General features: G+C 36.1%; 1 protein-coding gene across 3 annotated transcripts in view; it reads right to left on the reverse strand.

Moving 5' to 3' along the window:
• Positions 1 to 15,053: 15,053 nt before the first annotated feature.
• Positions 15,054 to 27,588, reverse strand: part of LOC131380627 (complement factor H-related protein 5) — a 35,921-nt gene continuing 23,386 nt past the window's right edge. For 2 of the 3 annotated variants that reach the window (XM_058430660.1, XM_032136425.1), the window contains 2 exons: positions 19,883 to 20,065; positions 16,047 to 16,243 (listed from right to left, as the gene is read on the reverse strand). In XM_058430660.1, the coding sequence (XP_058286643.1) occupies positions 16,047 to 16,243; positions 19,883 to 20,065 (380 nt within the window). Of the gene's footprint in view, positions 16,244 to 19,882; positions 20,066 to 22,060; positions 22,244 to 26,434; positions 26,612 to 27,588 lie in introns of all 3 variants that reach the window. The other variant, XM_032136423.2, reaches the window with a different exon arrangement.

Below are 27,588 nucleotides of genomic sequence, written 5' to 3' on the forward strand. Positions count from 1 at the left end.
AATAAGATAGAGTAGGATTGTTTAGCAGTGCTGAGTCATGAATTTTTAGAGATACTAATCTTTTTTTTTTTTTTTGCCATTCTTTACACTTGGCTGCTTATGTACATAAATGGAGAAGATAGATGTGTAAGTTTATTCAGCCATGAGTATTTGCTGGACTGTACAATCAAAAGGAAAGTGGGGCAAGAGATTTAAGATTGTTTGCAAAAGAGTTATTTGGAATGTGAGCTATTTAATTTGAAGAGAGACATGAAGAAAGAGTAAATACTGGAGACTACTAAAAGATGTGAGAAAGCAGTAGGGGCATTAAGTTAAAAGTATCAATGTGTTAAAACGATGTTTCCATGGAAGTGTGAGTAAGTTAGTCAGAAGAAATAAATATGGTAATTAATGAGTAGAATATATGAATTTGTGACTTTGGAAATTGAGGAGTTTCAGATGATGGGAAAGACTGTACTTTGGCAATAGGAACATAAAGTCGAGAAAAGTGGCAACAGAGATGAGGCAATAAAGGATTGAGAAGCAAATTTGTTGAGTGGTACAACAAAGCAGATGTCAATGCTAACAGATATGAAAGGATTTGGAGTGAGGCAGAAAACTGAGCCAGGAGGTACTAGTAATTAGTGACTGACGGGGAAAGTTCAGAAAGTTTAGAGATGACACCAGTATTAGTCTTTTTTCACACTGCTATAAAGAACTACTAGAGACTGAGTAATTTATAAAGGAAAAAGATTTAGTTGATTCACAATTCTGCATGGATGGGGAAGCCTCAGAACTTACAATCATGGCAGAAGGCAAAGGGGAAGCAAGGGCCTTTTCATATAGCAGCAGGGGGAGAGAGAGAGAGAGACAGAGAGAGAGAGACAGAGACAGAGAGAGAGAGAGACAGCAAGGAAGTACCCCACTATAAAACCATTAGCTCTCATGAGAACTCACTCACTATCATGAGAACAGCATGTGAGAAACCACCCCCATGGTCCAATCACCTCTCACCAGGTCCCTCTCTTGAGATGTAGGGATTACAATTTGAGATGAGATTTGGGTGGGGACACAGAGTCAAACGATATCATTCCACCCCTGGTCTTTTCCAAATCTCATGTCCTTTTCACATTTCTAAACCAATCATGCCTTCCCAACAGTCCCCCAAAGTCTTAACACATTCCAGCATTAACTCGAAAGTTCAATTCCAAAGTCTCATCTGACAAAGCAAGTCCCTTCTGACCATGAGCTGTTAAAATCAAACAAGTTAGTTACTTCCAAGATACAATGGGGGTACAGGCATTGGGTAAATATTCTCATTCCAAATGGGAGAACTTGGCCAAACCAAGTAAATCTGAAACGTGGCAGGGCACTTATTAAATCTTAAAGCACCAAAATAATCTCCTTTGATTCCATGTCTCACATCCAAAACACAATGATGCAAGAGGTGGGCTCCCAAGGCCTTGGGCTGCTCTGCCCCTGTGGCTTTGCAGAGTACAGCCCCCCGCAGCTTATTTCACAGGCTGGTGTTGAGTGCCTGCGACTTTTCTGGTGCACAATGCAAGCCGTCGGTGGATATACCATTCTGAGGGTCTAGAGGGTGGTGACCCTATTCTCACAGCTCCACTAGGCAGTCTCCCAGTGGGGACTCTGTGTGGAAGCTCCAACCCCATGTTTCCCTTCTGCATTGCCCTAGTAGAGATTCTCCATGAGGGCTCTGCTCCTACAACAGACTTCTGGCTGGTCATCAAGGCATTTCCATACATCCTCTGAAATTTAGGTAGAGGATCTCAAAGCTCAGCTCTTGTCTTCTGCACACCTGCAGCCCCAACACTTGGAAGCCACCGAGGCTTGGGGCTTGCATCATCTGAAGAAACAGCCCAAGATGTATTTTGATCACTTTTAGCCACTGCTGGAGCTGGAGTGACTGGGACACAAGGCGCCATGTCCCAAGGCTGCACAGAGTAGCAGGGCCCTGGGCCCAGCCCACAAAACCATTTTTCCCTCCTAGGCTTCCAGGCTTGTGATGGGAGGGGCTGCCATGAAGATCTCTGAAATGCTCTGGAGACATTTTTTCCCTTGTCTTGATTATTAACATTTGGCTCCTTGTTATGCAAATTTCTGCAGCAGACTTGAATTTCTCCCCAGAAAATGGATTTTTCTTTCCTATTGCATGGTCAGGCTGCAAATTTTCCAAATTTTATGGTCTGCCTCCCTTTTAAACATAAATCCCAACTTCAAATAATCTCTTTGTGAACACATATGACTGTGTGCTTTCAGAAAAAGCCAGGTTATATCTTGAATACTTTGCTGCTTAGAAATTTCTTCCACCAGATACCCTAAGTCATCTCTTTCAAGTTTGAAGCTCCACAGATCTCTAGGGCAGGGGCAAAATGCTGCCAGTTTCTTTGCTAAAGCATAACAAGAGTGACCTTTTTTCCAATTCCCAGTAAGTTCCTCATCTACATCTGAGACCACCTTCATTGTCCATATCACTATCAGCATTTTGGTCAAAACCATTCAACCAGTTCCCAAGAAGTTCCAAATTTTCCACACCTTTCTTTCTTCTTCTGAGCCCTCCCAACTATTCCAACCTCTGCCCGTTACCCAGTTCCAGTCTCTTCCACATTTTTAGGTATCTCTATCACAGTGCCCCACTCCCAGTACCAATTTTCTGTATTAGTTTGTTTTTACACAGCTATAAAGAACTACTGGAGACTGGGTAATTTATAAAGGAAAGAGGTTTAATTGACTCACAGTTCTGCATGGCTGGGGAGGCCTCAGGAAATGTACAATCATGGCAGAAGGTGAAGGGGAAGCAAGGACTTTTTTCACATGGTGGCAGGAGAGAGAGAGAGAGGGTGAGAGAGAGAGATAGAGAGGAAATGCCACACTTTAAAACCATCAGCTCTCATGAGAACTCAGTATCACAAGAACAGCATGGGTTAAACTGCCCCCATGATGCAATCAACTCCCACCAGGTCCCTCCTTTGACATGTGGGGTTTACAATTCAAGATGAGATTTGGATGGGGACACAGAGGCAAACCATAACAGCAGCAAACATTCTGGCAAGTGGTAATGTTGAAAAGAATGAGTTTTCAAGAAGGGGATTTTAAAGGAAGGAAAGAAACAGCATAATAATTTGAGAGAAAATATGAAGATCAGTAAGGACATTGATTCCATGTCCCAAGACGAGTTAACAGACATGTTAACAGACAATCTCAGTTTGAGAGGAGTATAGAGAAAACAATATCCACAAAGGAGAGAGCAAAGTTTGCCTTATGTGAAGGAGTTTGTAATTTCTTGAGAAGAGGATGAAGATATAAGAAAGTTTGTTGCTCAATGACCATGGGTTCCCGAGATTTTGAGACAGAAGGAAGAATCTCATAGAGAAATAAGATTAAGCATTATTGCTGGGTGCAGTAGCTCATGCCTGTAATCCCAGCACTTTGGGAGGCTGAGGTGGGCAGGTCACTTGATCCCAGGAGTTTGAGACCAGCCTGGGCAACACAGTGAGACCCCATCTCTACAAAAAGTGCAAAAATTAGCTGGGTATGGTGGCTTGCAGCTGTAGTCCTAGCTACTTGGGAGTAGGAGGTGAGAGAATCACCTGAACATGGGACGTTGAGGCTGAAGTAAGCCATGATCACACCACTGCTCTCCAGTCTGGATAACAGATTGAGACCTTGCTTCAAAGTAATAATAATAGTAATGGTAAATAAAATAAAGCATTATTGGATGAGAGCTTGGAAATGTATGATCTAGTAGATCTTGGACTTCCTTTAGTGACTGAAATCAACAGGGAAATGTTATACAAATGATGTTGGTCCAATAATGTCAAGTGTTAGAATGGAATCTTGGGTCTGGCAACGTAGCCCTCCAGGCTCAGGGGTGGTGGCAGGAGTATGGGTGACTGAAGGCAATGTTCTGCTATCTATTGGATAATAGTTGTAGCAGGAGCTCTGCCAGGCTTCAGATTTAAGGCAAAGAAATAGTAGACTACGTAGGAGTATAGTAGAACTCTACTTACCAGAAACCCCAGGGCTTGAAGGGGGAAGGGTGAAGGCTGACTTGATGAGGCGATTAGCTAGATTGGATGGTGGATTCCACTAGTTTGGCAAGGGTGGCATGAGAATCAGATAGCAAAGTTTGTTTATAAAGAAGGAAAATGTTATACATTGTGTTAAAAGAATTTTCACTTACGTAATTAGTAATTAAACCATTTTTCAGACTTGATTCAGTCATCATGTATGACTTTTTCGTATTATATGTCTAGTAGATAATGGATCTACAAATATTGTTTCAGGGCCTCATGTAGGATGTCTACAATATAAACATAGTGTGCTTTCTTTGATATATTTGCAATTCAGCTGAAATGATAAATCTAGACATAAATCAATAAATGTTAATTCCCATAAGATCCAATTGGGAATAAATGTGACCAGAATCCAATTATTTTTGACTTTCTAATGACAAAAGTACATTAGTAAATGCTGGATGTCCAATTTTATAATTATGCCTTTAATGCTAGAACTGCTAATTTAACAGTTATAACCTGAAAGTCCTTTTGGTACTCAAATACTCTGTGGTCATATTCTTCTTATTTTCTGAAGAAATAAGTCTGCTAGATACCATAACACCTAAAATTTACATTTAGAATGATGACACATTCTATTATTCTTAAATTGCTTTAAAGTCCAGTTCAATTCTAGCTTAGCTAGGACATGGAGAAGATAGTAAATCAAATAAATAATATTCTTATGATAATTTTCAAAGCTTTCCAGTTCTAGTTCGAAGTTAGTAGAGGCACTGCTTTGAAGAAATCAGCATGGCAGAAACTCTTTTTTTTGAGAACAAAGAGTAATTATTTGGCCTGAACTCCTAATTCCTAACTTTTACACTGTAGTTTTAGGAAGATCTGATTGCAAAAAATGACATACAATTGCATATCATGCCTCCCCTTGGATGACACTGCAGGAAGAAAGTCAGTAGGCCCTGTCTTCCCTCTTCCTTGCTTTTTTCCTTGCAACCACCTCCCCACCAGCTTCAGCAAGTACATCTTAATTTATTTTACATATTGCCTTCATCTTTGTTTATAGTAAACGTTCAAATGTTAAAAGAGGTTAAGTCACTGCCAATAAAATAATTTAGAGAAAAAATATGTATTTTACTAATTAATAAAATTCAATAATATTTCCCCATATAAAATATTTTATAACTTATCATATGTCATCTTGTTCTTTCTGGTCTAAAATATCTTGTCTCCTCTTTTGTATTATATATGTAAAAATCTAAAAAAATTAAATCAAGGGATATTTAAGGTGGATTATTATCTCTGTCTTAATACCAACTTAAATTTTGTATTTTATCTCATTTTATTTCTATGTCTTTTAAAAAGAAATATTTCTTAGGGAATAAAGAATGACAACAATTGGGCTGGGCACTGTGGCTCACACCTGTAATCCTAGCATTTTGGGAGGCTGACATGGGCAGATCACCTGAGGTCAGGAGTTCAAGACCAGCCTGGCCAACATGGTGAAACCCCCGTCTCTACTAAAAATACGAAAAATTAGCCAGGTGTGGTGGTGCATGCCTGTGGTTCCAGCTGCTCAGGAGGCTGAGATAGAAGAATTGCTTGAACGCGGGAGGTGGAGGTTGCAGTGAGCCAAGATTGTGCCATTGCACTCAAGCCTGGGCAACAGAGTGAGACTCTGTCTTGTGGGAAAAAAAAAAAAGAATGACAAAAATTGAGTGCCTTTTATAAAACAACAAAAATCCAAACTGATGGATATGAACAGTATCCTGAAATTACAGGTTACCATTTGCTCTGCAATGAAGCATACTTGCAACAGTTTTATTTGATAAATTTTTTTGATATATAATTTTTGCTCTAAGACTTTTAAACTATACATTAGTCTAGAAAGCAAAAGAAAATATTAATAAATGGGGATAAAACAAAATCCAAGGCTAAAAAAATCATTTGATTTTTCTCAGATCATCATTACCAAATAAATAATCACCATGTCTTCTGCTTGGTATGCAACTAAACAGATTTTTTTTTCTGATTGCTTGGAGAGATAACATCAATTCCTGAGATTTACAGGTTTGGATTTAGTTATACTGTCAGTGTAACATATGTCAACAGGAATTATTCAGTCTGCATGTGGGAATTTAGGAGGAGGCCTTGAGAGAGAATAACATGATCAAAGTGAAAATGCATAGAGAACTGGCAGAACAATATTAATTATTTTATGATGTATTTTTGGAGACTAATGGAAGGTAGAGTTGGATAAGTAATTTGAAGTCAAACAAGAAGGGCCTTGTATGTCATAAGTGGAGTTTGCAATTATTCCTAAGTAACTGACCTTACTAAACCTTATTTTTCTTAATTCTCATCGTTCTAAGGGTAAGCTGTCCTTTGATTAAAAAGTTGCTACCGATGCTCTTTGTCAAGTACGTATTTATTATTCTTAACATTTACAGGGAATTATTCAATGCACTTTGCATTTAATAATGTATTTAATGGCATTCTAGCTATCTATTACTGCATAACAAACCGCTGCAAACTTATAAGATTGGCCTAAAACAAAAAGCAAATTTACTCACAAACCTGTGATTTGGGCAGGGATTGACAGGATGGTGCTTCTCTAATCCACAAGCTTTCAGTTGAGGTGACTTGACTAGGACCGGAATATCTATTTTTAAGTTGGCTGACTCACATGGCTAGCAAGATGGTACTGGCTGTTGGCTGGAAGATCAGATGAGGCTGTACAGTAGGAGCTGCAGTTCCACTGCACATGAGCCTCTCAATAGGGCTGTTTGGACTTTCTCTGATAGGAAGTATTCCAAGAGACAGGAAGTGGAAGCAGCCACAGTCTTTAAGATTTGGGCCCAGAAACTGACATGGTATAGTTTGGATCACACAAGCTTGGATCATACCAGCTAGGGATTCAAGTATCTTCTGTCTTATTGCTTTACTATTCTTCAGTGGGCTGCTTTATCAACATGATCCGAGATGGCTCACCACCAGGACATCTGTGTTCTACCCCTTGGGAAAAAGGGAAGAGGAAGTGACAAGCAACGAGATTCCTTTTAATGCTGTGACAAACAAGTGAACAAATTATTTCCACTCATATGGCATTGGCCAGAACGCAAACAAGTGTGGACCTAGAAAAAAGGAGGAAACTGTAGTGTTCCACTATTGTGTCATATACCTAGGCAGAACTTGGAGGGTTTTATTTATAAAAGGAAGAAATAGAGAGCAAATATTGGGGAATTATTTTTAGCAGCTTCTGAAATAGTAGTTAATCCCAACTTGATTGAGATTTAGTTTCTCTCTCAAAAGAATAAGGATTTAGGATGTAAATAAAGTTCTATAAGAGAAACTGCATTACTTATACATTGAAATTGAGGGATGAGATTCATTACTGACTAATTTTTGACAATACATCATGAGGAAATATTGTGATTCTGTGACAAAAAAAATTAATGTGCAGAAATGACACAACCCCTAGTAAATTACTGTGATTTTGTTGATAACAGTGGACTAGGTAATGATGCAGAGTTTGAAGGAATACCTCGGAAAAACCTTTGTTGGTAGAGAGAAGACAATCACTAGGAGGAAAGAAGAGAGAACATAAATCCATGTTAGAATTTTTAAATTAAACTAAAATATCTGAGTTCCAAAAGAATACCTAATATGAGGATGTTGAAAGGCTACATTTTAGAAGTTTCTGTCTTTGACCAAAGGAAGGAAGGAAGCTCTTCCTGGAAAAGGAAAGGCAATCCCATGGCATCAGTTTAGGCCACAAAGGCAGAGAGAGCCATGATCCTGTTAAACTGGCATTCCACTCCATCTTCTGTAAATACCATGGCTTAAGATTCAGGCAGAAGATCTCTATTTTGGAAAAATAGATGTTCATCTTCTTAGTGGTTATACTGCTACTTTCAAATCAGCAATTGCTATGAGAGAAAAAGTGTCCCCAAAATACTGAGGTAATTTCTCTATTATGTCTTGGCCCTGTAATGCTTAAATGTCTCAGTAGTGCACTGCTGCCTTCCAACAAATTTTACAAATATTTTTCAAATATTTGTAGTGCAGCCAACAAGAGGGTTAAGCCAAAATAATGCAGTGCACCACTGATGGAGGAACTCCTATTCTTATGATTTTAAATAATGCATTTTTGAAAATGTGGAATATGACACGACGAATTGTCAGAATATTAGTTTGATTTGGTTCAATGAAAGTATAGACAGATTTCTATTGCTAGATAGATAACTGAAGCCATTGAAAGAGCAAATAGGGTAAAACATTAATGATTGATGAATTTAGATGATTCAACAATTGTTAAAAGGGGATGTTTGTTCAAATATTCTATATGAATACTTATCATAACAGAACGCTGGTGGGAAAATGTATAATAGATAGAAAAGTAGGCTTTACCATCTTGCTGTTCTTTAGAACCCAATGTGGGTTAATACATAAATATATCACAGGAACTGGACATTTGCTCTGTTCACTTGCAACAGCACACAGTTTTTTTTTATAGACAGAAGAAAAAACATGACTGTACAACTCAGTCTTTCCTTAACCTTATTCAGGCTCAGTCTTTGCATCAGAAATTTGTGGTGTGATACCATAGGAAATCTGCAACATTGCCTATTAGACCTTTATGACAAAAAAAATTTGTAAGTCCAATTCAATATAGTAATAAGACATCTGAGCTTGGTTCAAGGTAAAGTTTCTCTTTCCCTCCAACACTGATCTCCTGAAATGGAAGATGTAGTGGGAATAGGGGATATGGTGGACTCTTCTTTTATCCCTGGCAGCTTTTCCCACTCACTGTCCCCTCCAACTTATTATGGCCCTCAACTCCTTCGGGGCCATAGTAGAAGAAGAAAAGTTAGGGTGATACATTTGTGGATAGTTATTAAAATAACTCAGCCCTTTGGAACCTGGTGCTTTCACTGCATTCCAATGCCTTGCTGACTCTTCTTTTTCTAATTAGAATATGCTGCCTTTTGGACAATGTACTTTTTAGTTGGGCTTCAAGACAATTTATCTCTCCTTTGTCTCTGACTATTTTCTCTGCCTGTTTCTCTTTATGTTTTTCTTTAATTTCTCTTAGTCATAAGCCAGACAGGTCTGGTGAAATAAATATCAAGGCTTCCATGTAATCTCTTTTTTTTCTTAGAAAGAAACATTTAATACAGATTTAATGAACAGAGCCATGTCTGTGTCAGAAGTGGCATAGAGACAAGATGGTAGATCTCTGAGCCATTATCCCTCAGTCTCAGGGCTTACATACCCCACAGGAGGGGTGGTTCAGAAGGGATGTGTAGGACAGTTGAAGTACAATAACTTCAAGGTTGTTTAACCTAAGGACAGGATTGATGGTAAGTACCTGCTCTTACACAAGGAGCAATAGATAACCCATAAATTTTAGAGGCCTTCCTGCAGTTAATCAGAAGCCAACAAGGCAGTTTAGCTTCCAAGACGGAGTTACTTTGGCCTCCACATTCCACCCATCTAGTCCAGCTCTTACAGTCTCACACGCCCTCCTCTTCTAAGATGATCCCTGAAACTTTAGGGAAGGTGTTTGATACTATATAGCTTTAGCAGCAGCGTGTTGGCAATGAAAAACGAATCGGGGCCCAGTGAGATTCCAAATGGGTGAGATTCACAGGCTCTGTTGAATCATCTCTAGGATACCATGACTTCCATTTTCTTGGAAGAAGTAAAACAATGAGAGATACATAACAATAATAATTTGAATGGTAGAAATACTATGCACAGAGGATTACAATAAAGAGAGAATTTGTATGCCAGAATAACAACAAAAAGGAACCCATTCCATTAAGGAGCCAACTTAAAGCATTACAAGGAAAATTAAAACCTGGTTCTTCTTTAGAGACTTGTTGCAGCCAGGAAATAATTCAGGATTTAGCCCAGATTGTAGGCAGATAATAAAAATTCAGAAACAGTGGTCATGGCTAGAATCTAAATTTTTCTCTCTCCAGTTTTCCCATTTCTACCAATAATAAATGAAAGCAGGCCAATTTATTTGCAAAATAAATTTTGGTCTCATTATATTTGCCCTGGTCATTTGCATGAAGTACAGCAAGAATAGTGATCAGCCATTTAGAAGTCTTTTAAATTGGTTCCGATGGAACTTTTATAAGGAGTTTTAGATTTGACTTTTGTGTGTGTGTGTGTGTGTGTGTGTGTGTGTGATGGAGTCTCCTTCTGTTGCCCAGGCTGGAGTGCAGTGGCACAATCTCAGCTCACTGCATGCTCTGCCTCCTGGGTTCACACCATTCTCCTACCTCATCCTCCTGAGTAGCTGGGACTACAGGCGCCCGCCACCATGTCCAGCTAATTTTTTTGTATTTTTAGTAGAGACGAGGTTTCACTGCGTCAGCCAGGACGGTCTCGATCTCATGACCTTGTGATCTGCTCTCCTCGGCCTCCCAAAGAGCTGGGATTACAGGCGTGAGCCACCGTGCCCAGCCTAGATTTGACTTTTTAAAAGCCTCAAGGCCAGAAGCCAAGCCAAGGACTCACCATTAGACTGTGCTTCTTATACATGTACAAATTCCATGCTTCTTGGGGTCCCCAAATATCCTGAGGCTCCTGGGCCTTTTTGAAAGTGACATTCCTTTTACTTACTACAAGTCAGAAACCTTGCATGGGAATCACTTAGGCAAGGTACTAGGCCAACCTTTCCAAGGGGCTTTTAATTGGCTCTATAAAGTCGGCCTCAATTCCTCAGTCTGGTCATATCTGAAAATATGCCATTTAAGTCAAAGTCTTGGTAAAATAACTAGTGTCTCGTTTTATCCTGTTACAAAATAAAACAGATTCTTAATGAACTTATGCAAATAATTATATTTCTCTAAAAGAAGAATACTCATGAGTAGTTTCCAAGTTTTGGAGATCTTGGATAGAGAGAAAGTAAATTTTGCTTGCAAAAGATACTGTGCTCAATCGTGGTAAGCTATAAATAGCTCAAAAGAAAAAGGTTTTCTTGACGCTTTTTTAAACAGAGTAGCAGCTTCCAAACAGGATGTCGTTTGTTCACCTTTAAATTGTCATCCATAAATCAAGTGGAAATTGAATCACAGGGGAAAAAAGTCCTAGGGGAAAAAGTAGCTCTCTGATTCTTAGAATCTCCTCCTTGTGCTCCCCAAGTAGCAAGATCCTATACAAATCATTTCCATTTTATCGTGGAAGTCTTCTGTGCACTGCTGTTTTCATTTGCAGAGGGGTATTTTCCCATAGCAATGCCGTAAATGCCCCGAAAGTGGCAATTCTCTCCTCTAAAGCGCTAGTAGTCTCTGTTGGGAGGCACTCACAGGCTTTTGCCATCAGTCCTAGTGAACATTCCACAAAGGGCTATCAAGTGGAGGATTCATCCCTACCAGCGCTCTCAGCTTTCACCCTAAACTCCAGGCTTGGACAATCTTACTAGCTCCCATTTAGCACGTTCAGTTAATAGTGCTCATAGGGAGGATTTATATGTCCTGTTTTACGGTACTAGGTAGGGGAGACATTCCTCCGTCAGACATAATATCCATTTCCACGAAACATTTAGGTAAAGGATACACAACTACCTTACATAAAACCTGCTTAAACATTTCAACTTTCATTTTACAATCCTATCAACCTTTGCATTTTATGTTTTGGTTCCAGGAATTCATTTTTTTCACCCGCATATCATTTTACTCTCTTGTAAAAAAGGATTTAGATTTCCAGTAGGGGGATGAGCCAAGTAGAGGTACTTTGTCAATCTTTTCTTGATTAATCCACCCAAGTAATCTCTTTGAAGCCCTTCTTATTAGACTGGAGGGAATGGGGAATGAAGCTCTACCCATTTTCTCCAAGAAAAGTGGTTGTGGTACTCACAATGCCTGACAAATATCTGTAAGGAAATGTTTTCTATAACTTCTAATTTTAGTCCTTTTGCTTGTCTGACTTCCTTTATACTTTATACAGGGGAGTAGTAAGGTAAGGGTAGCAAACATTATCAATGAGCCCTATATTGTTCAAACACCTTGATTTGGAATGTGTCACAGAATAGCTTGAAAAACTTAGAAAAATTCTCAGGAACTGAGAGGGAATGTTCAAGTTTAAAATACTGTTACAGGAGCAGTGCGGTGCACTTGCCTGTAATCCCAACACTTTGGGAGAATGAGGTGGGAGGATGGCTTGAGGCCAGGACTTTGAGACCACCCTGGGTAACATAGTAAGTAAGGCCTCATCACTACAAAAATAAAAATAAAATAAAATAAAATAAAATAAGGTTAAGATTGTACTTGGAATAAAACACTTTTATGCTTTTTAAAAGTTTTTGGTAATATTTGTATTCAAGATTTCCCCCTCAGAATTGAAAACTGTTACCTGCCTTCTTCCTAGACATGAAGCCAGCTGTTTCAATAGATAGCAAGTGTAAGTAACAAATTCTTATTTTTTTATTCAACCCCAGATAATTTTTTTTACATTCTGCTACTAAGCCTAAATTTTAAAATCATTTTTAGTTTTTAAATTTCCGGTGTATCCTTCTCATGAATTTTAAACATCGACTACTATTTTTTGTAATGTCTTTGAGATATAATTTACATACCATACAATTCACCCACTTAATGGGTATAATTTAATTTTTTTTAGTATAATCACAGAGTATTACAACAATTACCACAATCAACTTTAGAATATCGCCTCAAAAAGAAACCCTGTACACTTTGGCTATCAGCTTCTAACCTCTCTCCCTCAGCTCCAACCCTAACCAACCACAGATCTACCTTCTATCTCTATAGGTTTGCCATAGTCTGGACATGCCATAAAAATGGAATCATAATATGTGGTCATTTGTGACTGGCTTCCTACACTTAGCAGAATATTTTCAAGGTTCATCCATGTTATAGCATCTATTATTACTTCATTCCCTTTTCATGCCCAAATAATATTCCATTGTTTAGATATACCACATTTTGTTTACCCATTCATCAATTGATGAGCATTTAGATTGTTTCCTCCTTTTGGCTAACACAACTAATGCTGCTATAAACATGTGTACAAGTGTTTTTGTGGACACGTTTTTAAAAATTTATCTTGGGTATGTATCTAGGAGTAGACTGCTGAGTTAATGGCAATCCTATTGTTTAACTTTTAAAAAAACTGCAGGTTGTTTTCCAAATTGGCCAAACCATTTAATACCCCCACCAGAAGTGTATGTTGCTTCCAATTTCCTTGACATCATTTGTTATTATCTGACTTCTTGATTATACCCATCTTTGAGGGTGTGAAGTGTTATCTCACTGTGGTTTTGATTCATATTTACTTAATAATTAATGATGTTATACATCTTTTCATGTGCCTAATGGCCATTTATACATCTTCTTTAGAGAAATATCTATTTGAATCCTTTGCTTATTTTGAAATTGTCTTATTTCTCTTTTTATGTGTGTTGTAAAAGTTCCTTACATATATTCTAGATACAAGTCCTTTATGACCTATGCAATTTTGCAAATATTTTTTCCTATTGTGTGAGTTCTATTTTCCTTTTTTAATAGTATCCTTTGAAGCATGACATTTTAAATTTTGAGAAAATCCAATTTCTGTACTTTGTATTTTCTTGCTTGTGGTTTTGGTGTGATATCTAAGAATCCATTGTCAAATCTGTGGTGATGAATATTTTAAGTCTTAATTTTTACCTGTGTTAGTAGTCATATTTTTAATAGATACTTTAAAAAAAACTTTTTTTTTTTTTTTTGAGACAGAGTCTCACTGTGTTGTCCAGGCTGGAGTGCAGTGGCACCATCTTGGCTCACTGCAACCTCTGTCCCCCAGGCTACTTAAAAAAACCTTCTGACCAAAAATATTTTAACTAAAAAATGCTGTGTGAAATACAGGAATATCTAAAGTATATTTCTAATACTTCCTGTGTAGTATTTTCCCAAACTATGGTACATCAAAAAATAATAAAGTTGTTGCATGAAATCAGCATCATGACCAACATGGTCTTTATACCCATCTTCTATTGCATTGTTCTTTAGTGACAGTTTTCATCACTCTCTTCTGAATATAAAAGTAATATATGTTCAAAATGAAAAATGTAAAATTTGGGAAAACATGAAGAATTTGAAAATCTCCCTCCCTCCCTCCCTCCCTCCCTTCCTTCCTTTCTTCTTTCCTTCCTCTCTCTCTTTCTTTTTCTTCTTCTTCTTCTCTCTCTCTTTCCCTTCCTTTCTTTCTTTCTCTGAGACAGAGTCTTGCTCTGTCACCCAGGATGGAGTGCAGTGGCATGATCTCGGCACGCTGCAACCTTCGCTTCCCAGGTTCAAGTGGTTCTCATGCCTCAGCCTCCCAAGTAGCTGGAATCACAGGTGTGCACTACCCTGTCTGGCTATTTTTTTGTATTATATTAGAGACAAGGTTTTGCCATGTTGGACAGGCTGGTCTTGAACTCCTGGCCTCAAGCAATCCACCTGCCTTGGCCTTCCAAAATTCTAGGATTACAGGTTTGAGCCACTATGCCCAGCCTATTTTAATTTTTTAAACCTAAACCACATAGAATTATTAAAGCCATCATTTTTATTTCTCTCACTCTTTCTTCTATAATCATTTATACACATCCAGATAATTCTGTATATGCAATTTTGTAACCTAATAATTTTCACCTTTTTGTATGTGTACATCACCTCTTGACTAGATTAGAAACTCCACAGAAGGACTGGTTAAAACTTCAAAGTCTATTCTTTCGGCTGGGAGCGGTGGCTCACGCCTGTAATCCCAGCACTTTGGGAGGCCGAGGTGGGAGGATCACGAGGTCAGGAGATCGAGACCATCCTGGCTAACGTGGTGAAACCCTGTCTCTACTAAAAATACAGAAAAATTAGCCGAGCATGGTAGCAGGTGCCTGTAGTCCCAGCTACTCGGGAGGCCGAGGCAGGAGAATGGGGTGAACCTGGGAGGCGGAGCTTGCAGTGAGCCGAGATCGCGCAACTGCACTCCAGCCTGGGCCAGAGGGAGACTCCTTCTCAAAAAAAAAAAAAAAAAAAAATTCAAAGTCTATTCTTTTATAGCAGATAGTGCATTTAATACTTTAAGGGGTATTTAGTATTGGATAGGTAGCTAGACTTACCTTAGAGGATTTATAAATATTTATTAATACTTGCTACAACCACAAAAGTTGACAGCTTTTGCAGGTTTTTAAGTGATAATAACACGAAGATAGTGACTAAAATAACATCTACATTTCCTCTTAAATAAAGTTAATTCAGAAAGTTTCAAAGTTATCCTATAATTTGAGACAAACAGGAGGGATTAGATGAATTAAGTACTGAAGCGAGAACATTTACTGTTTCTATGGACATTTATGAATAAAATTCCCCATATTGTGATTTGCCCAGGAACAATATAAGTTTCTCCTGTGGTTTGAATGTGTCCTCGAAAGTTTATGTGGAAACTTAACTCCCAATGCAACAGTGTTGTCAGGTGGGATCTTTAGAAGGTGATTAAGTCACGAGAGCTCTACCTTCTTGAATGGATTAATGCCATTATCATGGGATTGGATTGTTATCTCAGGAGTGGTGTCTTTATAAAGGATGACTTTGCCCTCCTCCCCGTCCCCGCCACTCTGTCTCTCTCTCTTTTTCTCTCACTCCCATGTACATGCTCTTTTGCCACGTGATGCCTTCCACCATGTTGTGATGCCTTCCACCACATTATGATGCTTCGAGAAGACCCTCACCAGATGCAGCCCCTCAATCTTGGACTTCTCGGCTTTTAGATTTATGAAACAAATAAACTATTGGTTAGAAGTTACCCAGTCTGTGATATTCTGTTATAACAATGTAAAATGGATTAAGACACCCTCCTATTAAGTGAAACATTGTTCTCTCAGCTTACAAATTTCTGAAACTCTAAAAATCCAGACTTCTAAATAAAGATGAGTTAAACAACACCTGAAAGAATAAAAGAAGTAACTACAGAATTGGCTACATAATGGCTACTTTTAGCATAGATGGATGTTTGAAGAATATATTCAGGAAAATTATGCGTGCTTCATTCACATATAGGATATTCAAATTTCCCTTCCTGACAGATTGCTCGAAATGATGGTGATGATATCTTTGCTTTATATAGGAATTTACACTGAAATTCAATAGCATCCCCTGTTTTTGCATAGAGTTTTCCATTGTTTCTCCATTTTAACTGTATGTTATTTTTGTTCATGTTTTCTTCAGATACCACACATGGATCTGAAAGAAGAAATGGTAAAATAAAATAAATAAATAATAATACATCTTTAACTTTCATAGAATAGTGAAATTGCATTTAAGAATATTTTGGAATTAAAACGATGAAAAATATTAATATTTATTTAAAAAATAATATTTATTGAGTTATTCTTGGTACTGTTCTTAGCACTGTGTGTGGGCTACATATGAAGAAATGAATGTTAAGAGATTTTCTCAAGGCTACACAGTTTAGTGAGTGTTTTGAGCCAGAATATGGATCCTGCCAGTATGAGTTCAGAACCTGAGCTCTTAATTGCTATACTTTACTAAAAATTCTACCAGCATGAATGTTGTTTGTTTAGATATCCCTTTTTATAATGTAATTATTTGTGAATCTTAACTTTTGTGAAACCTTGATTTCTGTAAAAAAAAAATTATCTTCTTCCCTGACCACAGCTATCACTCATTCTTAAAATCAGCATTATATATATATTTATACATTTCTTATATATAATATATAATAATATAATGTGTATATATAACATACATTTATATGTATGTTAATTGTAATATATGTACATTAATTGTATACATATATTACATACAATTTATATCTAATATAATCAATTTATATCTAATGTATAAATATATATTTGTATATTATGTATAATATATGTATTATATATAATGTATAATATAATATATTATACATAACATATTATATGTATAATATATTATATGTATATTATATATTATATATATTATATATTATATGTATACATATATTATATGTATATTATATATGTATCATGTGTATATAAGTATATGTGTTATGTATTTATATGTGTATACATATATGTTAAAATATATATAATATGTAATATATTTATATTACATATACACACATGTATATGTAATTATACACTTGTATGTATATTAGAGTGCTTAACTCTCCACATCCTTGCCAAGTCCTTATGTTATATACTTTTTTCTTTTTGCCGATTTCCTAGTTGAACATTGACACTTCATTGAAATTTTATGTTCGTGTAGACAAGCATTTTTTCATGTTTGCCATACGTTTTTCATTTTGTTTATGTACCTTACATAATTTTTATACTTTTATATTTGATTGATTTGTAAAAATTCTTATGTGTTAAGCACCTGAGAATATTCTCCATAAATTGAGAAATTTTGAAATTATCTTCAACCCCTCTTTCATTTGGTTCCTGTTTTTTACCTACTAGTCAAGACTCTAATCTAATCTCTGCCAGGGCCTTAAACAATTTCCCCATATTGCATGTTTTCTCAGAGTAAAATAACCACATGTTCTTAGTCAACTGATAATTTAAAACTACATTGCACGGGGCGTGGTGGCTCACGCCTGTAATCCCAGAACTTTGGGAGGGTGAGGCGGGTGGGTCATGAGGTCAAGAGTTGGAGACCAGCCTGGCCAACAGGGTGAAACCCTGTCTCTACTAAGAATACAAAAATTAGCTGGGCATAGTGGCATGTGCCTGTAATCCCAACTACTCGGGGGGCTGAGGCAGGAGAATCGCTTGAACCCAGGAGGTGGAGGTTGCAATGAGCTGGGATCATGCCACTGCACTCCAGCCTGGGTGACAGAGCAAGACTTTGTCTTGAAAAAATAAAAATAAAAAAAGATGCTACGTCAAAAAACTGCCATTAAAAATATGTAATGGCTCCCTACTTCATTCAATACCCATGAACCATCCAAATAAATTTATGATGTCTGGTTTTGGAAAAAATTATTTCTTTTTTTTTTTTGATGGCGTTTCACTCTTGTTGCCCAGGCTGGAGTGCAATGGTGCAATCTCGGCTCACTGCATCCTCCATCTCCCGGGTTCAAACGATTCTCCTGCCTCAGCCTCCCGAGTAGCTGAGATTACAGGCACGTGCCACCCACACCTGTCTAATTTTTTATTTTTAGTAGAGGCGGGGTTTCTCCATATTGGTCAGGCTAGTCTGGAACTCCCGACCTCAGGTGATTCTTCCCGCCTTGGCCTCCCAAAGTGCTGGGAGTACATACAGGTGTGAGCCACCACGCCTGGCTGGAAAAAATTATTTCTTCAGAGCTGTCTAATCTTAATCTCCTATCTCATGGGAAATAAAATTATTTTACATTTCATAGTTAGATCATGTTTCTTTGAATTTTCTAGATATCCATGATGGGTTTTTTTGCTTGTTTGTTTTTGTGATTGTGTGTTTGTGTTTGTTATTGTTCAAAATACTGTTTCTTTTTGCTAGAATGCCCTTCTCACAAACTCTGATTGTCGACATGGTACACACTTTTAGGTTACAAATTTTGTTCTTACTTTTCTTTTGGAAATGTATTTTATGATCACTGGCCGTGATAATTTCTGTGTATTTAAAATTATTGGACCATCTAAAACTTTGCTGTACTTAAAATATTAGATAATGGCATTTTTATCTATCCATCAATCACTCCAAGTTGAATCCTAGAAGTTACCTTTGAAACCTAGTTTTTCTTCATTCTAGCAAAATTGTTCAGATGATACTTCTGCCTTATGCTAACTCAACACTTTCTGAGTTCAGTTCCAAGACAATTTTAATGATATCCTGGGAGAGGGGCTCGCACAGAGTAGTGGTTTGAAGCACTGTATAGGCCATAGTGGCATTGGGGTAATTTGTTACTATAGAAGGTGGAAGAAAGAGACATCATCAGAAGAATGAATTTTCAAGACTATAACAAACTTCTGGTCTAGCCCTCTGAATCGAGGCATTGGGCGATAGTGAGAACTGTTGCAGGAGCACGTCCTTATTATCATGGTGTCTCTTTTGGACACCAGAAAACAGAGGGGTTTATGGAAATTCCAGTTTTCTTCCACTTATTATAGAGTAAACTGACGTTCATGCTTTTCCCATAATTGGTGTTATTAATTCGCCCCATATCTTTGTATTTTGTCCCTTTTAGTTTGTCATGACCGATAAAAGAATCTCCTTTTAAGCCCTAAAGGTGAATCTCCAAATTTTCATAAGGAGTCTACAATGTTAATTTTTTTAATGCCACAAAGTGCACATGAATTTGTGGAAACTTAGTATGTATATTGGCATTATTTTGTAGTAGAAAAAAATAGGATGAAAAGAAGGGGTAGTGAAGATTTGGAAAGCGGCTCAGTAACTCTTCCAGATTTTCTATCTCTCCTGCTAGACATTCTGCCAACATGCAAGTAAAAAGCCATGTCAGTATTAGTCAACTAGGTGTTCTACTAGGGAAAGCTTTCAGGTTTACAAGTAGAACCTTATATAGTATTAAATGACAGCTTTCCTAGACCAGTTGTTTTTCAAATGGTCTCTGTGAGAAGTTCTCAGGTAGCTGCCTATAACATGAAACGATTTAATGTATGGGAATAGGCCCCATAAATAGCTTTGGACTCTACAGAATTTCATAATGCACCTTATCACATGTAGGTCTTTAAAATTTTATTTATAGTTTTTAAATAAATTTTTCTCACTTTGCTTAAAGCACATTTTTCAAATGTTTCTTTGTATGTATTTACATTTGACAGGAAAGATTTTGACTGAATGAAACTTAAGTAAGGGTTATTCTATGAAATTAGTCCATAAAAATTACATTATAAATATTAAATCTCAGATTCCAAGAGAATATTAAGAACTCACCTAGGCATCTTGGTGGTTCTGACCACTGTTTATTTCGGCATGTTACATTTACAGAGCCCTGGAGTTTATAGAAGGACTGACAACGGTACATCACTGTTGACCCTGGAGGATATACTGATAATGGGAATGAGGTGATATCTCCATTGTTAATAGATGGAGGGGGCCCACAATATGCAGTAGACTCTGGAAAATAGCATTTATTTGTTGAGACATTATGTTAGTTTAAACAAAATAATATAATAAAGCACCATGTATCATATCTTTAATATAAGGTGTCTGGAAATTCAAATAATTAATTAAAGTATTTCTGTCATAAAGTCTGATTCAAAACATATTGTAGCTCCTTTCATGTTAAAGTGAAATTCATATAAAATACCTTGAATACTTTTTATTTAAGGCAGGAGAGACAGGTGAGTAAACTTCTGGTCTAGGTTCCTCCTCCACCCTTTAATATTCAATTGTTACTTAAAGAGGAAAGGTAAAAGTAAATAACTTTCTTACCGTTTCTAGTCTCAGGGTAATTATTACTTTATGCAAATAGCATATGCCAACTGGCATATGATCATAAACTTGTAGTTTTACTGAAAATGAATTGCAGACATACTCTTCTGCATTTACTTTTTTGATACCAAATAATATTGTAGGCATCTTTCCCTATCAATAAATGTTTCAACTTCACGGTAATGAAGAGATTTTGGGGAAAACTAAAAAAAGTAACAACTTCATGCTAAGATTGGCTGGAATACATTCGATTGTACTGACTGATCTCCCTTTATATATCTCCAAGAGCATAAATATGAAATCACTAAGTAATCCTATCCCAAATGGCTTGTACCTCCTCTTTCGTTGAGTTACTCTCCTTGCTTTCTCAGATTGACTTCTTCATGATGACACTAGATTCTTTCACCTTTAAACTAGTAAAAGACTGTTCTTCATGAATTATCTCCTTTCTTCTGTAACATCAATGTCTCCCTTTCCACTTAATCATTCACCAACCTACAAACATGCTGAAAATGTCACAATTCAATAAGGTAAAATTTCACTTTATCCATATCTTCTATCCGGTAACTGCCTTATTTCTCTATTCCCTTTCGAACACATTTCCTTGTTTCTCATCCTCCATGATCTTACTTTATCACCCCACATTCTTTCTTGAACATACTGCAATTACTTACTCACCCTCTATGGAAATATCTCTAGGCAAAATTACCAATGGTTTTTATTTAGCTAAATAGATTGTTCAATTATCAGGCACCTTGTCCAGCTCTAAGCACTCTTTGACATATCTGATGTATTGTCAAGTAATATTTTGAAATACGTGCTTTTGAAATGCAGCCATGTAGCACTTAATGACAAGAAGATATTCTGAGAAATGTGTCATTAGGCTCTTTTTTCCTTGTGTGAGCATCATGGAGTGAGCCTACACAAACCTAGACAATGTTGCCTACTACACACCTAGGCTATATGGTGCAGCCTATTGCTCCTATTGTCCCCAAACCCCTGGCTGCAGACCAGTACCCTCTGTGGCCTCTTAGGAACTGGGCTGCATGACAGGAAGTGAGAGACGGGCGAACTAGCATTACTGCCAGCATTACTACCTCCTGTCAGATCAGCCAGGGCACTAGATTCTCATAGGATCTTGAACCCTATTGTGAACTGCACATGCAAGGGATCTAGGTTGCATGCTTCTTATGAGAAGCTAATGCCTGATGATCTGAGGCAGAGGAGTTTCATCCTGAAACCATCCCCCAACCTCCTCAGTTCATGGAAAAATTGTCTTCCACAAAACAGGTCCCTGATGCTAAAAAGGTTGGGTATCGCTGTCCTAGGCCACAAACCTGTACAGCATGCTACTGTACTGAATACTATAGGCCATTGTGACATGATGGTAAGTATTTGCATATCTAAACATATTTAAACAGAAAAGGTACAGTAAAAATATGATAGAAAAGATTTTTAAGAAGATGTAGAAATTTCAAACTTGTTTCTTTTATGAACACTGTTGGAGATAACTCTTAGAGAAACTTTTTTAAATGAGAGAATTGGTTACTTAGCAATTTAAGGCTTTGGGGTACAGTGCAATAGATTAGTCATAAGTTCTTTTTTCTTTCTTTAGATAAAGCAAAGGGAATTAATAACCTCTTTTTAAGTGAAATTACTTAGAAATAAACTACTAACCAACACAGCGTGGTAAAGATTGCCATCGTCCATTTTTACATACAATTTCTTTTGCTTCTGGAAGTCGATAGTTTTCTTTACAGAGAACAGCTACTTTTTCTCCATCCTGATAATTCACTGTGGTTGTCATATTCTGAGCATTAGGTATCTGAGGTGGCGGTGGGCAGAATTTTTCCCTTTTTTCTACAAAATATTGGAATTAAATTATATGATTAATAAAAGTTAAGAAAAAACAGCTCAATAGGGTACTGTTTCAGGAAAATGGAACATTCAATGACACACACACACTATGTCTCTCTATCACTTTCTCTTTCTCTCTCCCTATATATAAATGTTATAATAACAAATATTTTTTGTGTCACTATAGTTTACAGTTTAAAAAGCGATTCTTTTTGTTATAAGCATTAGTTTAAAATTTTTCAGATGCTCTCTTGTATCTCCTGTTCATTATTCCTATCAATTCTCTTGTATAATTTACAAATAAATTCCTTTAATTTTTTCTAACTAACCCATATGATTCAAAAAGTTATGTACATTGAATTTAAACAATTTAAAACTAAAAATAAAAATGACAACCATCAGAAATAACTATGACTTCCCCTAATAACTGAACTCTAGATCTCAATAAAGGATTTCCATGACTTGCATTTTCTTGTAAAGATGAGAACGGCTGGTAATGAACATAACTGGAATGCCTCCGTTGCACTAGGAATTAAATTCTTTTTTGGTTACTTGGCTTATTCTTAGGGAAAAGTTTTAAATGGTCAACTTGGATGCCAAAGCATTTTCTAAACCTCCTGACCTGGTCTCATGCCCTTACAGTGATCTCCTTCATCTCATGTTTTTCCAGAGTGGTGGCTACTGTCTACTGGCACTTCCCTTCAAAATGGTGGGAATTGAACAATGAGAACACATGGACACAGGAAGGGGAACATCACACACTGGGGACTGTTGTGGGGTGGGGGGAGGGGGGAGGGATAGCATTAGGAGGTATATCTAATGCTAAATGATGAGTTAATGGGTGCAGCACACCAACATGGCACATGTATACATATGTAACAAACCTGCACGTTGTGCACATGGACCCTAAAACTTAAAGTATAATAATAATAAAAAAAAATTCTGTGAAAAAAAAGTTATTACATTGAAAGTGATAGATATTTTTTTTTCCTCGCTATACTATTTTCATTTAAAAATCAAGACGGAAAAATGCATATCTACTCTTTCCTGGTTTAGCTAGATTAAAAAATATAATAATTATATACAACAGATCTTTAATAAATTATTTGAACAGAACCTAAAGTCAGTATAAAGTAAGTCAAAACATACATATTGTCTAAAATAGGAATTTTATAATGGATTTTCCTTATTTTTTCAAGGTCAGAAAGGCAAAATAGTGCAAATCTAAACAGAAACTGTTCCTGTGGAAATCTAGATAGCTATCTGGGACTGGGGCCCACTGATGCATATTTTATGTTTTATATGACTCATCCTACTTATTTACTGGTTTAAGAAAAGCGTGAACTTAAAGTACTTAATTCCAGATGCATCTTATTCTAGTCAACCATTAACAAGACCAATGTTTTGTGATCAGTGTTGTTTCAGTAATTAACTGCAAAAGAAAATAAAATTAGCCTGATATTATTATTGTTAGTATACATTTTTGATTAGCAAAGTTGGGCCATGAGCTTGAGGAAAGTCTATGAGGAGCACATGAAAAGAGGATATCAGGCACATTTGATAGATAGATGGGTCAGTTTTCAATATTATTTATTATTTAGAAGTTCTACTTAGATGTCTTTATTACCTCTTTGTTTAGGTATTTCGTAAACATTTTGGAAACTAAATATTTTTGTTGTTTATGAATTTCTGTTTGGTGGTTTAAGTAGTTTTATTTAAATACATAGTCACAAAGATGAATACTTATTGAGTACAATGAAGACTCTTTTGAATGAGCATCAAGGCTTGTGCTGCCAACCTAGGGACTCAGCAGTTACCTGCTATCAGCCTCCTAGATGTCCCAGTGCTGGGAAATAGGGAAGCTGAAGGTGTCTGTAATCTCAAATGTACAAATTTCATCAACAAAGTCCCAACTAAATGAGTTAGATGTTCAAATATCACACATATACTATTGTTTTTATATTTTAGGTAAAAAGAACATTACACATAATGATCTCAGTTGCCCACCTTACTTTCCTTTTAGAATTGGACATTCTGTCTAGAAATTTCTGCCTAGAGTCTAGTTGAAACAGCACTGATATAAAAATCCGGAAACAAGTTCCAGTCTTGATTTTGACCAAATAACTTCTTGAAGCCATGTATTTCTGATGCATAAAATGAGAAATGTTATTATCTTTCTCAAGAACAAGCAAGGTGTGTAACAAATATTTGCCACCTAATAACGTTCTTACTTAATTTCCAGACTACTAGCTACCAGCTCTTCTCAAAACTTTAAATAAGGCTTCTTCCTTATTTTGATACCTATGACTCATAGTATTTTCCTTCTCTTTATGCTTGTAATTTATTTATTTAAAAAATTGAGCTCATATTATTATTATTCCCTGTATTTCAGTTTTCATCTACTCTTTGGTTGTAGAAATGTTTATTTGTGTATGCACACCATTCTCGATTAGAGTCAACTCATTTAGACAGTTCTGCTTATTAATCTTTTCAAAACATTAGTTTCATGTCTTGGATTAGTTGGAAATACAAGGTTCTATTTCATTTTCTTCTGCTTTTACTTTTATTATTTCCTTTTCCTCCTAATATCTGAATTCATTTTTCCCCCTAGCTTTTTAGGATATACATATATATATATACACACACATACACATATATATATATATATACACATATACACATATATATACATATATAAACATATTGTTTATATTATTGGCAATATCTGTTAGCTTATACATATATATACATATGTATATATATGTATAAATATATATATATACTTTTTCCTAAAATAGATAACTACATGTATATACTTTTTCCGAAAACAGATATGTTTAAGACTATGAATGCCATACCATTCTAAATTTTGGTTAGGTTGCATCTTATAGGTTTTACTATGTGTCCTTGTAATTATAACATAGTTCTTAATATTTTAAACATTACATCACTAGGTTATTTGGAAGTAAATTATTTCCTTACCCAAAATGAAGGGTAAGGAAGTGGATAACTTTTTATCCATTTTTAATGTTATTTGTTTGTAGTTACAAAGAGTGATCTATAGGGCTTTAATATTTGAAGTTGTGAGAATTATTTTGGACAGAATGACTGGCCAATTTAAGTAAAAATTTCATGGACACATAAAAGGCTTCCAACTTCTTTCAACTATCAGAATATTTCTCTTCCTCAAATAGAAAAAACATATAATAAAATCAAATATTTTAGAAACATAAAAATGTTCCAGTTGCTTTAAACAAATTGTAGTTATCTTATCTTTTTGAAATGCTTATGTATTTAAGTTTAAGAATATATTCCAGTATTTTTCCTCACAATTTCTAATGACATCACACTTTTTGTTATAAATTAGTATTTTATCTCATTAATGTATATTTTATACGATTTCTTTCAAATTATGACCTTGTGTGTAAACTCCTATCCTTCCTGTGGTTGAAAATTTCTTTATTTTGGAATCATTAGTGAATTATATTGGTATATAGAATGACGGGTTGCCAATTACTTTCACTAAGCACTTTGAAGAGATTACACTATTTTCTTAGGCTTTTGATACTGGTGATGGGAAGTCTGCAGCCTATCTTCTCTCTTTTATTGTCATTCTTTTATAAGCACTTTGTTTTCTCTAGTTCTGGTTTATTTTAATTTAATATGGTGCCCCATTTTATAATTACTTTAATTTATAATCCTATTACTCAAATTAAATGATCTGAGTATAAGCCTTTGAGGAATGTGAGACTTATTCTTAGGGAAATAATTGATTACTCAAATATATTTTCTTTCTCAGCCTACTTTTTACTCAGCCTACTATCTGGTCCAGAATTGGCAATATCTGTTAGTTTTGTTTCACAGTGCATAATTGGGGTTTTAATTGTTTTTTAATGTCATTGAAGATTAAGTTTTGTTCTTTTTTTACAGTTCTTTATTTCTTTTTTTCTTTCAAGATTTTGTGAGACTGTAACAGAGTAAAAACAGCTTTACTCTCTCATCTTTACCAGAAAGCCAAGGCTTTTAAAGAATAACATTTGTCTGGAAAGAGTATTATAACTAGTTTCTAACTTTACTATTAGCGTAGAAATTATATGCCACAATAAATATTTAATTTAAAAACATTCTAATTTCAAAATAAGTTTTCTTGTAAAGAAGCAACAGGATCAACAAAATGTTTTAAACAAATCTTACCTGTGCAGTCTAGTTTAGGATTCCATTTCCCGTTTATGCAGACTGAGTGCCTGTATCTGAAGATGTCTAAACATCTGTAACGTATTCTAGCATTATGATTAAATTCATTCCCAGATGGCTTGAATAATGTTTTTATATTAACTCCTGCTATTTTGCACCTCTTAAGTTGGTGTGTTGCTATAAAAAATAATATTAAATAGAAACTAAACAATTATGTCAATAAAATATCTGCAATATTAATAGCATAATTATGTTTGATGCTTTTAAGCAACATCACGAAACTTATTCTTGATCTCATTGCATAAAATAGACAATGCTGTTGGAAAAAGAAAAAATAAAACAAAAAACTGTATTCTACCTTTGAACGACAGGAAAGTAGGTCAGAAAGTTTTCTGGGAAATGAAAGTGCAAGGTGAGTTTTCCTGGTGGGAGTTTTGACTGAAGGCTAGTTCTTAGGAAGCTACAAATGAATTGTTAGAGGCTCCGAAAATGTACACATGTATGATTGTTTTGCACTAAACTATCTTAAATATCTTCAAAACATTTAAATAATAAAAAGAGGCAATACATGGGTAAGTCTGTAGAAAGCAAAGCATCAGTAAGAGATCTGGGTCCCCCTTGAGGTTCAATGACTCTCACATTTCAAAAGCTCAGCAAAAACTCTGACTCAGTAAGTCAGAGTATTCTCAGGGGAAGAACTCACTGATAATAACACAACTGAGCTTCAGAACATGCATTCCTAATAAGCCTCTTGCTTGTCTAAGTAGTTCTCATTGTTACATTTCTTTCCCGTTTCCCATAAACATGTAGATAGTTATGGAGCCTTTTCCTTAGTGTGTAAAAGGATGGGATAATGAGACATGGAGTGTGCTCTGCTACTTCTATGCTTACAGGTGTTTTTCTGCAATAGTTTCTATTTTTAATTCACCCCACATGGGGCTAGAGGTTGATATTTGTGTACTCCTTGCATAAAAGTTGATGACCATGAAGATATACGATCTACATCTTCCCATAACAGCGTTCTCGCTCCTGGTAGTGGAAAACATTCCCTCACAATAGGTCATCACGGATGGCCACTGACTAAGTATTTGCCTGGGACAACGGGTGGCAACACCTACAGTAACTTTTCCCAGCAATGAGTGGGCCAATTGATA

The sequence above is a fragment of the Hylobates moloch genome, unplaced genomic scaffold, assembly GCF_009828535.3.
Source record: "Hylobates moloch isolate HMO894 unplaced genomic scaffold, HMol_V3 SCAFFOLD_18, whole genome shotgun sequence".
NCBI classification, from domain to species: Eukaryota; Metazoa; Chordata; class Mammalia; order Primates; family Hylobatidae; genus Hylobates; species Hylobates moloch.